The sequence below is a fragment of the Perissodus microlepis genome, chromosome 6, assembly GCF_051167445.1.
Source record: "Perissodus microlepis isolate ML-2025 ecotype Zambia chromosome 6, ASM5116744v1, whole genome shotgun sequence".
NCBI lineage: Eukaryota > Metazoa > Chordata > Actinopteri > Cichliformes > Cichlidae > Perissodus > Perissodus microlepis.
This window is the reverse complement of record NC_140466.1, coordinates 3,186,941-3,199,223: the sequence shown is the minus strand read 5'-3', so window position 1 is coordinate 3,199,223 and position 12,283 is coordinate 3,186,941. Positions and strand designations below refer to the sequence as shown.

Genomic DNA, 12,283 nt, shown 5'->3' with positions numbered 1-12,283 from the left:
CATGGTTTTAGTTATAAAACATAACTCATTTGTTTCTCTTTCAGCCGGTCACGGGTCCGAAGGGTTAATGACTCATTGTTAGCAGAAGGTGTACTGCTCTATAATTTACCAGCTTTTAAAACATCGCTCTGGGCCAGTGATGGAGAGGAAAATATTTCAGTGAATCTTTAAATTCTTTAGTTTCTCAGCTTAGCGTCATGGTTGTACAGTACAGCTGTTACCAGCTGAATGTGGGAGTGTTTTTATGTTTATTTATTTATTTTTATTTAAAAAGGAAAGAGCTTTTCCCCAGATAAGTGCCAGATCAGCACCTTCCAAAGATATTTTAGCCAGAGCCAAAGGAAAATCCCGATAAAATCTGTATCTTGTAAGTTTCCCTCACTCAAACCTCTAACACAAAGATACTAATGATGAGTAACTACAGGAATACACCAGGCGAGGCTGTGCATGTTAAAGCTCTGGGCTTTTTCCTTGCACTTGAATCAGTTCTTGAGATTCTACCAGATGCACTGCATCATCTTTCAGAAGCCTCCTAAACATTCATCAAGAAAGCGTCACTAAAAGTGCCACCAGGTGGATTTTTGTTTAAATTAAACAGAAGGCACATGAAGCAGCACAGAACAGGCGACCCGGCAAAGGCTTGGAGACCCTGAGCAGACTGAACTCCACTCCTGAACGCTCCCGGCGTGAATGAAAGACGTGACGGTGTAGTGATACACGCCTGGTTTATTCTCTGTGGTTTCGTTTACTCAGACATGATGCACCACAAAAAACCCGAGTGATCTGACAGCTAATATGGAGTCTGACCCTTTCTCGTTGCCGTTTCTCTGACTTATTACCTACTAAATTATTCATGAGCAGTATTTCTGTAGGATGTTTTTTCAAAAGAAAACAGCTCCAAGTTTGTTGCTGCTGGTAATAAAACTGATAAGAGCAGCGATACTGAATCAAAACATCAAAGCTGTAAAACCATAACAATAAGTAATAAGATGCTGTAAAAGCTGCACAGTTATTAAAGGAAAGAGTTTGGAGATAAAACTCGGGAGGTTCATCGCTACATGCAGCAGCGGCAGATTATGCAAAATATTCCTTTCCACAATCAGTCCTGATACAACATCCTAATACTGTCAACCGGACTGTGGCAGGAAACCACTCCTCTCACAGTCTGAACTTCCACTACGTGACTTCCACCTATAATCTTGGGTATGTACATCCATTAAACTGGAAGCTTCCTGTTCTCACACAGTCAAAATGACAAGACCTTCCTCTGACCAGGTTACAAAACAGGGTGGACCTCTTTAGCCTCACAGCACACTGGTGCGCCCAACCTGAAGAATGAAGCATCTAAACTTTAAGACGAGGTGATGTTTTCAGTGAGCAGACCTCAGAGTCTCTCTCTGCTTTATTTAAAGTCCTGCTTTAACAATGTTACACGTCAGTAGGAAAGGCTCTGTTATGACCCAATGATCTTTTCCTAGCAAACTAGTTTGGTACCTAAATGTATTGTAGACATTGATCTTTTAAAGTATAAGGCATAATGTTGTTCTAACTATTTTCACATGCAGCTAAACTGAATCATGATTAGATATCGTGAAGTTATTTTTCTAAACCATGAAAAGAATTCTGCGAATATTGAGCGAACATTTCTCAGATGGTAAGTGTGTCTGTAACCGATGCACAAGTGCTGCTGTAATGTGTATGTCCTGTGTAACCGACAGGACCTACCCTCTCCTTGAAGCAGGGATGGATCCAGCAGCTCCATCATGTACTGGATCTCCGTGTCCAGCTGTGGCATGTCGCACTGAGCCACCACATAAGTGAGCATGGGCAGGAAGTCATCGGCACCGTACATCCTCCCTGGAAGGAAACAGATGGAGAGCAGAGGGGGATGTAGGTGTGGCAGGTTTGTATTTTCAAATTATTTTTCACTTTTATATCGTTTTCAGTTCGTTTTCGGAGTTCGTTAGATCGTTCTCAGTTCTGCTTTTGTTTGAAAATGTTAAAATGTTTCATTTTAGTTTTGTTTTTATTCATTTTGACGTTAGGTTTAGTCATTTTTAATTGGAATTGTATGGAGGGCGTATGTCAAGAGGCGTGATTTAGGAAAATCAGAACAGGTGTTACTTTTTGAAAACTCCTTTTGGAAGCAGTTGACTCACAGTCTAGACATCCAGACTCTCAACAAACACGCCCATCAAAGCCTCATCAGCCAAGTTGTGATAACTACTATCACAAATGAATAAATTCTAAAACTACAAAATCATTTCTGTTAGTTTGAATTTTTTCCAAGAGTCTGGTTTTTCATTTTTATTTTAGAATAAAACAATGTTTTTTATATCTAATTTTAGTTTTTAGTTTCATTTCAGTTAACTACAATAACCTTGATGGTAGTCGCACAGGTCAGGCAGAGGAAGGAAAAGGAAAAAAAATCACAGCTGTAAACAATCAGAGGAAACTGACAAACTGGGAACAAACGGACTTTTCCATACCTGAGTTATCCTGCATGATGGTGTAAATGAGCTTACACACTCGCAGCAACAGTGACACCTTCTTCTCGGGGGAATACATCTTCCTCATGTTCAGGAACTTCTGCCGGATTTTCTCAATAGCCACGGCGTCAGGGGGCACGGCACCATCCACCCCGAGCTCCTGGGGCTTTTTGGTCTTAGCCAGGGCCAAGTTCTCCCTCAGCTGCTGCAAAGCTCCACTGCTCACCTGCAGCGAACAGAGACAATGCATCACTGATATCAGGGCTTCATCTTTAGCATTGCTTATCTCCTCATTTATGAAGACACTTTTCTAAGATCTTCACCTGGAAGTCATGCAAAGCCGTCTCGATGACGCTGTTCAGAGGTTTTAAGACACATTTGTGCATGGCCTTCTCCAGCACCTGGTCTGTGGAAGAGGACACACCCACACACAGACAACCGGTTAAGCACCAAACGTAATGTAATGATCATTTCTTTGAGTAATCAAATAATAAAGTGTGTCACTGTGTGTTGTGCAATGACAAGTTAAATAAAACTGAAACTGTACATTTGCTGTAAACTCTTATGTACACTGCAGTTCCTGGGAACGAATGAGGTGATTTACTGGTTAACCCGAAACCATCGTCACATGCTTATGGCAGTCAGCACGCTGAAGTCATGTTCATCAACCCTGAAACTTGCGCAGACTTTTCTCACATTTAACGCTGCACAGTCCTGGACACCGTCTTCACATATGGCTTAAAATCAGGCTAAGATTAAGTTATCAGGCTTAAATTATCCACCTTAATATCAGAGTGCATCATCTTTAAAGACTTAATGCTTTTAATCTGAAGCATCAGTAATTAAACCCAGATGACATGTGAGAGATCACTGACAATAAGCTCAACATGAGCATTCAGCGGGGAAACCGACTTTTTGTTTTCTTTATTTGCCAAAATTGATTATACCTGAATGTATTTCTTTCTTTTTCTTTTTGTTATTTCTTTTTTAATGTATTTTTTGGAAATATGGCAATTTGGCCCAGTGCACTATAAATGTATTTCAAGAAATCACATGGAAAATAAAATATCTGCATTTTTAAAATCATTTCTACTACATGTTATTTGCATGTCAAAACGGAGACCATACCAAGAAATTCACCTCAGTCAGCTCAACACTTCAGATGTTTCTATTCTTCAGTTGTTTTCTTTATTAGAAAATAACAACAACACCCTCCTACTTCACCAAAAGTTGATTCTGTTCATCTGGACGTAGCGTTTTGTGGGAGAAACGTTTCGTCACTCATCCAACTGACTTCTTCAGTCTCAGCTGACTGCAGGTTTCCCCAATCTTATAAACAGTACATACTCCTACCTCAGATATTACCAGCTGCATCTCTGTGGGGCTCACATAACCACTATATGGTTAGGAGACACTTTTGAATTCCAGTCTGTTTGCTCTCATCAGCAAAACAAATCGAAATCAGAGACCAAGTAGACTGACCTCCCCCCACTTCTTCTTTGGGACTGTGAGGGGAGAAGCCACGGAGACACGGGGAAAACACAGGGATGGTTTGGCAACAGTGCAAACCACCGCGCCATCATGCTGCCAGAAGGCCGTTTAAGACAAAATGAACAGGAAGTAATTTGAGTATAAGGATGCACAATGTCTGACAGCAGAGAAGGCCCTCAGGCACATGATGCCCTTTACCATCCATCCTGTGATGAAATCCTTTACGAGGATGTCGAGCTATCGCCGATATGTCTCCCTAATGCCAAGGCTCCTCTCACAAAGTTGCCTCCTAAACGGCAGCAGGAGAACAAATCAGATTTAAGCGTGATTATCTCCACTAATCACAGCAGCATGATTTACTTTGATTAGTGGACATAACAAAAAAGCTCAAGCTGGTTGAATAATCTCTTTATTTGCTACAGTATAGTGTATTTTGGCTCTTTTTTATGTGTAAGAACAGATTATATGAACATGTGGGCTAATGGGAAACATTTGCCATCTTAACACTAAAAAGCAGAAAAGGGTAAATAATTGGAAGAAGGATCAACGCATGCCCTTCAAAGCTGAAGCCACAAAATGAGTAAATAAACTAAACTTTAGAGTTTGACATTCAAACACTTGAAATCAGGTTGTGTCAGATAGATTGCATGTTTATGGCTCTGATAACGTTAAAGAGTGACTGACCTTGAGTGTGAGCTTTAAGCATTCCGGTCATATACCAACCTGGAAGCAGATTGTACGTGAGTGTAAATACAACGGCTCCATCTGTACCTCTGACCCACGTACCCGGGCTTCAAACCATTTCCTCAACTATGCCCAGCATGCTGCATTTCACACAATCGCGTGTTATTGTTCACTGACAGCGAGTATTCATGCAGCACAGGCAACCCCAGCCTCCGGGCGCTGTTTATGCCAGACTTATGCAATGATTTACGCAGAACAAAGTACAGTGCATGCACGCACAGGAATCCTGTTCTTATGAAGAATTGGTATTCTGTTTTGCTTTCATTGTGAGCCACAGAAGTACAGGATGACTACCTCCCAATTATCCCGCTCACTCTGTACGAGAGCCAAGTGCTGTGGCTCACCTGAGACAAGGGCTTGGCGAGTCCTTTATTGCAAAATGCTTACAGATATAAATCTAGAGCCATAAAAAGGAAGCCTTGGACGACTCTGTTAGATCCTCACGTGCACACAAGGACGTGATCGGAGCCTCCTCAGGATCGACCGTTACATTTTCTGAGTTTTATCTCAAAAGCAATTAAATCGAGAGGCAAACACGTACTCCTACATCTGAAGGAACACCGGAAGCGCATAATAAATATCTCATTTACTGATTTACACTCCGCCTTTCTTCGTCATTCACATTCTCTGTTTACTTATGAATTGGGGTGTGTGCTGCCAGTCAAAAGCCTCCCTATAAGCTAACCATTCTGCTTCTCCCACTCACAATACTTCAAGTGTTGCACTCTCTAAAACCACTCCAAATTTTGCACTTCAAGCTTTCCTTTTCATTATAAACACAAAAGAGTGAACATTTTGTTCTGCTGCAACATAACCGCACTCCCCAGTATTTCTGTAAAAACGCCCGAGAGGCTCGAAGGGTCACCTTAGCTCCACTTCTCCTTTTTCACAGTTATGTGTGAGTGTAACATGACATCAGGCGGACTGTCGGCTCTCAGCTCGGACTTTTTATTCTGACAGCTGACAAACGAGGGCCTAATCTGAGCCACTTTATGCTCATTTATGTTTCAGTTCTGGTGCTCACAAATGTTCCAGCAGGCTGGATGTGGCTCAGACATCCTGAGCTGGGTTACGGCAAGTATTATGGGTGTTAGACTTGGCCAAAACTCACAACACACCTCATTTGGCTCATGTAAGGTGGATGTGGGGCTAAGTTTAGGCAGCCAGACTCATCCTGATACATCAGCGTCACTCAAGGCCAAACGTGGCTCACAGGAAACTGAAGATGTGGGCCACATTTGGGCCAATGACTAGTAAAGTAGATTTCCATTTTGCAAACTATTGAATCAAAGTCTGCCTGCTTATTAAACATGTTTACATTAGTTCTCCTCTCCAAAGGGAACCTTTGTGAGTGCGAGATTGTTTATGTGCGGTCTGTTAGGACAATCAGAAAGGATCATTTCTCTGTCCCTGAACAAGGCTTTGCTGTTATTGTTTACAATGAACAAGGGGATGTGAGATGTGTGCAAAGACATGCTCACATATTCTGCAAAGCTAGTGCACAATAATCTGATCAGAATGAAGCGTCCCTTTCAGAGAGTTTTCCATATGTGCAAACTATTTTTTCAAATGTTCTGACATCACTGAGAAAGCAACACTTTAAAAAACATATCCAGCAGGACCTGATGGATCCTAACACGAGCAGCAGTATATGAATGAAATGAAGGCATACGAAGGCACTTTTTGACACAGTTCTGTAGCCTTGAGTCCTGACATTTAATAACACCCCCACCAAGTTAAATATACACTTAAAAGCAACACCTGCCCTTCAAAGTCAAACTCAACTACAGTGTGAGATTATGCCGACAAACACAGGCCAGGAATAACTCACTAGGGCACAGCACGCTGGCATGTCTGTAATTCAACACGGCTAATGAGGCATGCTAATATGGAAAGTTCAACGACACAATGCAAGGCTTCAGCACTGTCGATGAATGTAGTGATTTTGAAACCCTCTGAATCACTAATGGCCCAACATATCTGGAATGTGAACATGTAGAGATCTGAAAGCTGTCAGATATATAACAAAAACATGACACACGCCCACACCTGCACCCACACAAAGATGTTTTACAAAGTCAGGATGAGCCCATACTACAAATCTCCAAGTCACATTTCACTTTAAACACTTACCAATCTGGTCCTCAGGTATGAGGGACTCAATAGGAGGGTCGAGCTCAGAGCTCTGGCGCAGGTAAGCCTTCATCTGTGTCATAAACTGCCTGAGAGTCTGCAGAAAATCCATCCCTGATGTGTGACAGCTTCGATTCTCCTGAACGAAGCCGATGTAGTCCTGAACCAGGGAACCAAAGTACGAGCTTTTGTCCCTGGACAGCTCAGCGATCCTTTTCACCGTCCGCCTCTCCGGGGTCATGAGGGAGCTGAGCATGCCGCTGACCTTACTGAAGCGCCCCTTCAAGGCCCTGGGAAGGATGAAGGAACTACCGCTTATATTCACGCCGACCTTTCGGCTCCGGGCTCTGAAGGATGGACGGAGTCGCATTTCTAAGTCTGTCTCCATGCCAACTCCGTAGTCCTCCTCCTCTTCTTCCCCATCGTCATCGTCCTCACTGCTGTCCTCCACCGGGTCTTGGTGATTTAGGTGTAATGATGGGGTAGGGGTCAGGCCCAGGGAGAATCCAGGAGACTGGGAGTATTCCAGTGAGTCGGAGGAAGAAGTAGACATGCTCATGTCGCTGAGTCGCTGGTGTCCCCTCTCATTAGGACCGGACGGACTCTCAGTGTTATTCTCCAGATCCGCAGGGGTGGCAGATTGAGGCTGGCAGGATGGCAGTTTGGCACGAGACAGGGCCTTGGCGATGGTCTCATCATCCAGGGCAATGTGGCAGCGGTGAGACTCCAAATCCGGCTTCTTTGGCCTCGGAGGCGGTGGGTTTGAAGGCACGGGGATTGGTGAGCTGGCACTTTTGGATGATCCGCTGTGCTTGATGCCCATCGAAGGTCGAGCGGGTGCCGGGCGCTTATTTGAGGATTGGTGCTGCCTTGTAATTACAGCCTCTGGCATGCTCTTTGGTCTGGCAATAGCTGCTGGAGGTCCAGGTGGAGGTGGGGCAGGACGCCGGCGTGGCATCGAGCGCGGCGGCGGGGGGCGAGGGGGCCGCGATTTGCTGTTGGGTTTGATTTTGTCCACGTGTGGATCACTGCTTCGGCTGCCAGTTAAAGGCTTTGATTCCTCTGCATTCTCCAGGGTGGACTCGACAGCCTTTGAGGGCGGCTCCTCCTCAGAGCTGCTACGGCGGTGCGGATGGGTTTGGAGAAAGAGCGGGTTAACAAAGCACAGAGGACCGCTGGAATGTCTTCTCTCTAGGTGAAAGTTAGGTGGAGGTGCATGGGATTGTAAGGTTGCCGGTGCGCTGTCACAGTGAGCCCTGGTGTGTCTCTGCTGTGACCCCTCGACCTCGCTGTTCCTGTTGGTCCGCTGGGGACTGAGGGTCCGGCTCAGAGGGCGACAGGGACGGGGGGAGGTGTGCCGCTGACTGCACAGGGCAGAGTCCCAGAAACCTGTAACACACAGACGTAAAGAAACCGTCAGAGGCAAACATTAACCAGCGTCTCCTGAGACAAGTCAAAACTCCCACAGAGAATAAATCCTCAGAGCAGCTGCTGTGTTCAAATTAAAGCAGCAGCAGAGTTTTCAGCAGATTCTCACCACTAACTTTGTTGGCTCCCTTTAAGTTTTCAAAGTTTTGTCCGTCTTTCCTGCTCGTTTGTCGTCTAGAAGTGTTCCATACTCAGCCCGTGCCTCTCTGCTCTGACTCACTGGATGCCGACACACACCCAGAGAGAGGGAGCCACACATGCTAATCACACAGTGGGAGGGCACTAAAAACTCCACATAGCGCACAGTCCCTCCACCCCTTTCTTCCTGCTCTGCATTTCCTTGTAGCTCTGAGTAGATTCAGTATCAGTCTTCTTTCTTCCTAATATCTAGTGTTAAATTTAAAGTCTGTGAATCTCATTTGAACAACTTTCTTCTTCTGTTTCTTTCGTTACACTGACAGTGCATAAACATGCCAGGGGAGTGGAGGAAATGCTCTCTCACTCCACTGAATCATCCCATTGTTTTCAGCTGCTTGGCAAGACAGACCTCATTCTAACACAGACTGCTGCAAGAACAACTACAAAATAAAGCATCTGTGGAATCCCATCATAAACACACGGCTACAGCATAAAGATTTAACCACCCTTTAAGAGAACAGACAACAAATAATCCACACTCTGCATACATCTACACAGTTGTTGCCACTTAAAAATGGAAACAAACTCGGGGGAAATGAAGAAGCAGCTCCAGCTGCTAGGTCAGTTTCACATGTCCTGTAATCCTTTGGTGTCTGGGGACTGAAATCTGCCTGTGGGATTCTTGCTGGTCCATGTGAGCAATGAGCACCTGACACTGTGGTGTGTGTCTGCAGAGCAACCCAACAGCAAGCAACCCAACCTGAATAAACACCACACGTAAAACTGACTGACCGCAGAGTGGGCTGAATGCAGTTCCCCTTTATCCAAGTAAAGACGTGCACTTTAAAGTGCCTCAAACACACTTTCACTTAGCTTAAATACTACAAACAAGACATTTGTTTATACTGAGCGAAGCTCACCACATTAAAACCACAGGTTTTTTTTTTTAGATATAAATAAATTCATTAATTCAATGCAGAAGTTACTGACAATAATAACCTCATCACTTCCTGCATGTGCTGCAAACTAAAACAATATCAGGAAAGCGAGGAATCTTCCACCAGAGATTCCTTAAGGTTTTTATTGTGAAATATCCATGCAGGAAGTCTTTAGAGTCTTTCGTCTGCCCATAGACTGTATATAAATGATGGATGAAGTGACAGTGATGTAACCCATGCTGCTGCCATGTTTTTTTTAGAGCTAGTAAATACCACGTTCAGGTGAGAGGGTGTTAAATTATCAGCTACATAAACGATCTACCTACAATGCACAATGCTAATGAGTGCTATGCAACAAACTAGTACAACATGAATTTCTAACAACTACTGATTTCACTAACCTTATTGTAGCACAAACATTTTGGATGGTCTTGCCTCACAGCATAATATTTGTCAGATTAAGTTATTACGAAGGGAAAAACTAACCATAAAGACCAAAACTGTTTTTGCAGCACGCTGTAAACATGGTGATTTCTGCTGTGAAGCCAGACATGCAAGATTTAACATGTGTATGGGGATTTACTTGCTTAAACAATGTTTGCGTGCCTTAATAAGTGGACCAACCTTTGCTGGAATGATACAGGTTAATTTAAGTCGCCACATTTGCATAATTTTCCAAACCCATAAGTCCCCAATTGGTCTGCAATAATTTTTAGGTAGATTTTAAAAAGTGACCCTTGTGTCTGTCTGCGGTTTTAATGATGATGTCAGCAATGCTAACATGCATTTGTTAGAGTGGTATCTCACTTTGCAATGAGCAGCAGTAATCTGTAGTATTTTGCCTTCTTAGTACTTTCTAAATGGAAAGTTAATGTCTAAGCTGAGATGACCAAACTCACAGCACTGCTAACAAAAGTCATGCCGATAGGGAGGATAAGGGTTCAGCCTCATGAGAGATAAACTAACTGATTCACGGGAGACAAATGAGGCGCAAGATAAGTTTTGTTTCTTTGTTTTTTCCCTTACATGTGCATGGCCAGAGTCCACAACGGTCTGCTGTTTGTCTTTAAATAGAAGCAGTCCAATGACGAAGGGGAGTTTCCCTCAATGACAGGATAATCTTGCAAATCCGGCATTAAAGAAACTGGCTAATACTTAAAGGATGTTTCGGCCACTGTGCTTCATCACAAAGTAACTCTGCACGCTTCCACCCACATCCATTCATAGAAGACTGTGCAAAAACAATGATAGCGTTTCATCTTGGTAATACTGCACGTATTATGTTAGCACACATGCTTGCAAGCCTTTTGTGTTTTTATACAGGTCTGAATGCAGTGCAATGGCATGTGTGTGCTCAGACAGCAGTTGGCCATCTGTAGCTTTCCACTCGCCACTCCCTTCTATCCCTCATCAGGGGTGAGTTATGTCGTAGGCTTCTGCTGACTCACCCGCAGTTTCACAGGGGCTGAGCTTAGAGTAACTCGGAGCGATGTGAGCAAATCTGCTATGAAACCCGACCAGGATAGTCAGTGTGAGGGAAAACAAACAGAGCACCTGCAGCACGAACACTGACCTTTTTATCTTTGCTTTGTTTGCCTGCCTGCACTTTACAGATCAGTAACCAGGTAATATTACAATTTCCAGTAGATACATCGAGCAAAAACTCAAACTGGAAAGCAAATTAAAAAGATTTGGAAACCAAATGAACAGTCTGAGTTCAACGCACTAAGATTTAAAAGCAGCCTTTACTTACTTACTCCTCTAGGTTACATTAAGTGAAAATAATAGCACTAAAGAAACTATGTACCTATATTAAAGTACCTATGCAGTGATTTCTACTCTGTTTGAGCACTCGAGCAATAGTTTCTTCCTGTCAGGACAAAGCTGAAGGAAACTGATTAGCCAAGCAAGAGAGAAGAAATCATAACAATTAGAATAAAAAAAACAACAACAACAATTTATCAGTTTGACTGATTGACTTTGACTTTTAATATAAGGGATAGAAAATGCTAAATTAGCATGAGCCTTAGGTCCTAAAGACACTATCAAACTGGGTGTGAAAAGTGAAGCCAATGCACAAAAGACAAGGTAATCCCATCTAATGGGGTTGACTTGAAAAAAGTCCTTAAAAACACTTCATTGCTAAAGGTTTTCACTCATCTACAGAAAGGTTCACTCTCAGGAGCTCGGTGAATTCCCGCATGGTGCTGTGATACTCTTTAAACACTTTCTCTAAGACTTTAGGGGCTCAGTCACTCATTTGAGGTCATATTGAAAAAAACATTAGGTCCCATTTGTAAATTTTGATCATTTTAAGTTTCAGAAAAGAAGATTATGACAGCACCGAGCTGCTCCTTCAGTGTCAGGCTGCAGCACCTGCGGTGTGAGATGGACAGATTTCACAGGTCTTTCCTCCCTTCTGCTGTGAGACTCCACAACATGGTCTCTGCAGATGACCACACATGTGCAGACAGACACACACACACACACACACATCCAATACACAACGATAACTTTCGCCCCATCTCCCTGATGTGCAATAGTACCAACTGCAATTTCCCAGTTTGGCAAAGTTTTTTATTCTGTTTTGTATAGTATGTTATTCTGTCATATCTTATTCTATTCTATTGGTTTTGTTTTTGTTTTTCATTTTTTCTTAATTTTTACTGTTCTTAACTCACTTTCTGCTGTGACCAAAACATTTCCCACATGTGGGACTAATAAAGGTTTATCTTATCTTATCATCCACATTATAGATTTAAAGGCTCATTTCGAGGCTTCATAATAGAACTTCAATAATCAGCAGCTGATGTCACGATAGCCACATCCTTCTTTTATGCCATTTATGGTGGAAGTGCAATAACCACATTATCAAGACATACCAGGTAGAATTTACCATGAATTAAGTGCAGACAACTTGGA

General features: G+C 43.1%; 1 protein-coding gene across 3 annotated transcripts in view; it reads right to left on the bottom strand.

Moving 5' to 3' along the window:
• LOC146384814 (ras and Rab interactor 2-like) overlaps positions 1 to 12,283 on the bottom strand; it is a 39,142-nt gene that overhangs the window by 2,411 nt on the left and 24,448 nt on the right. For all 3 annotated transcript variants that reach the window (XM_084930183.1, XM_084930185.1, XM_084930184.1), the window contains exons 8-11: positions 6,858 to 8,246; positions 2,813 to 2,895; positions 2,490 to 2,715; positions 1,726 to 1,857 (exon numbers count right to left, since the gene is read on the bottom strand). In XM_084930183.1, coding sequence (XP_084786309.1) covers positions 1,726 to 1,857; positions 2,490 to 2,715; positions 2,813 to 2,895; positions 6,858 to 8,246 — 1,830 coding nt within the window. The remainder of the gene's footprint in view (positions 1 to 1,725; positions 1,858 to 2,489; positions 2,716 to 2,812; positions 2,896 to 6,857; positions 8,247 to 12,283) is intronic.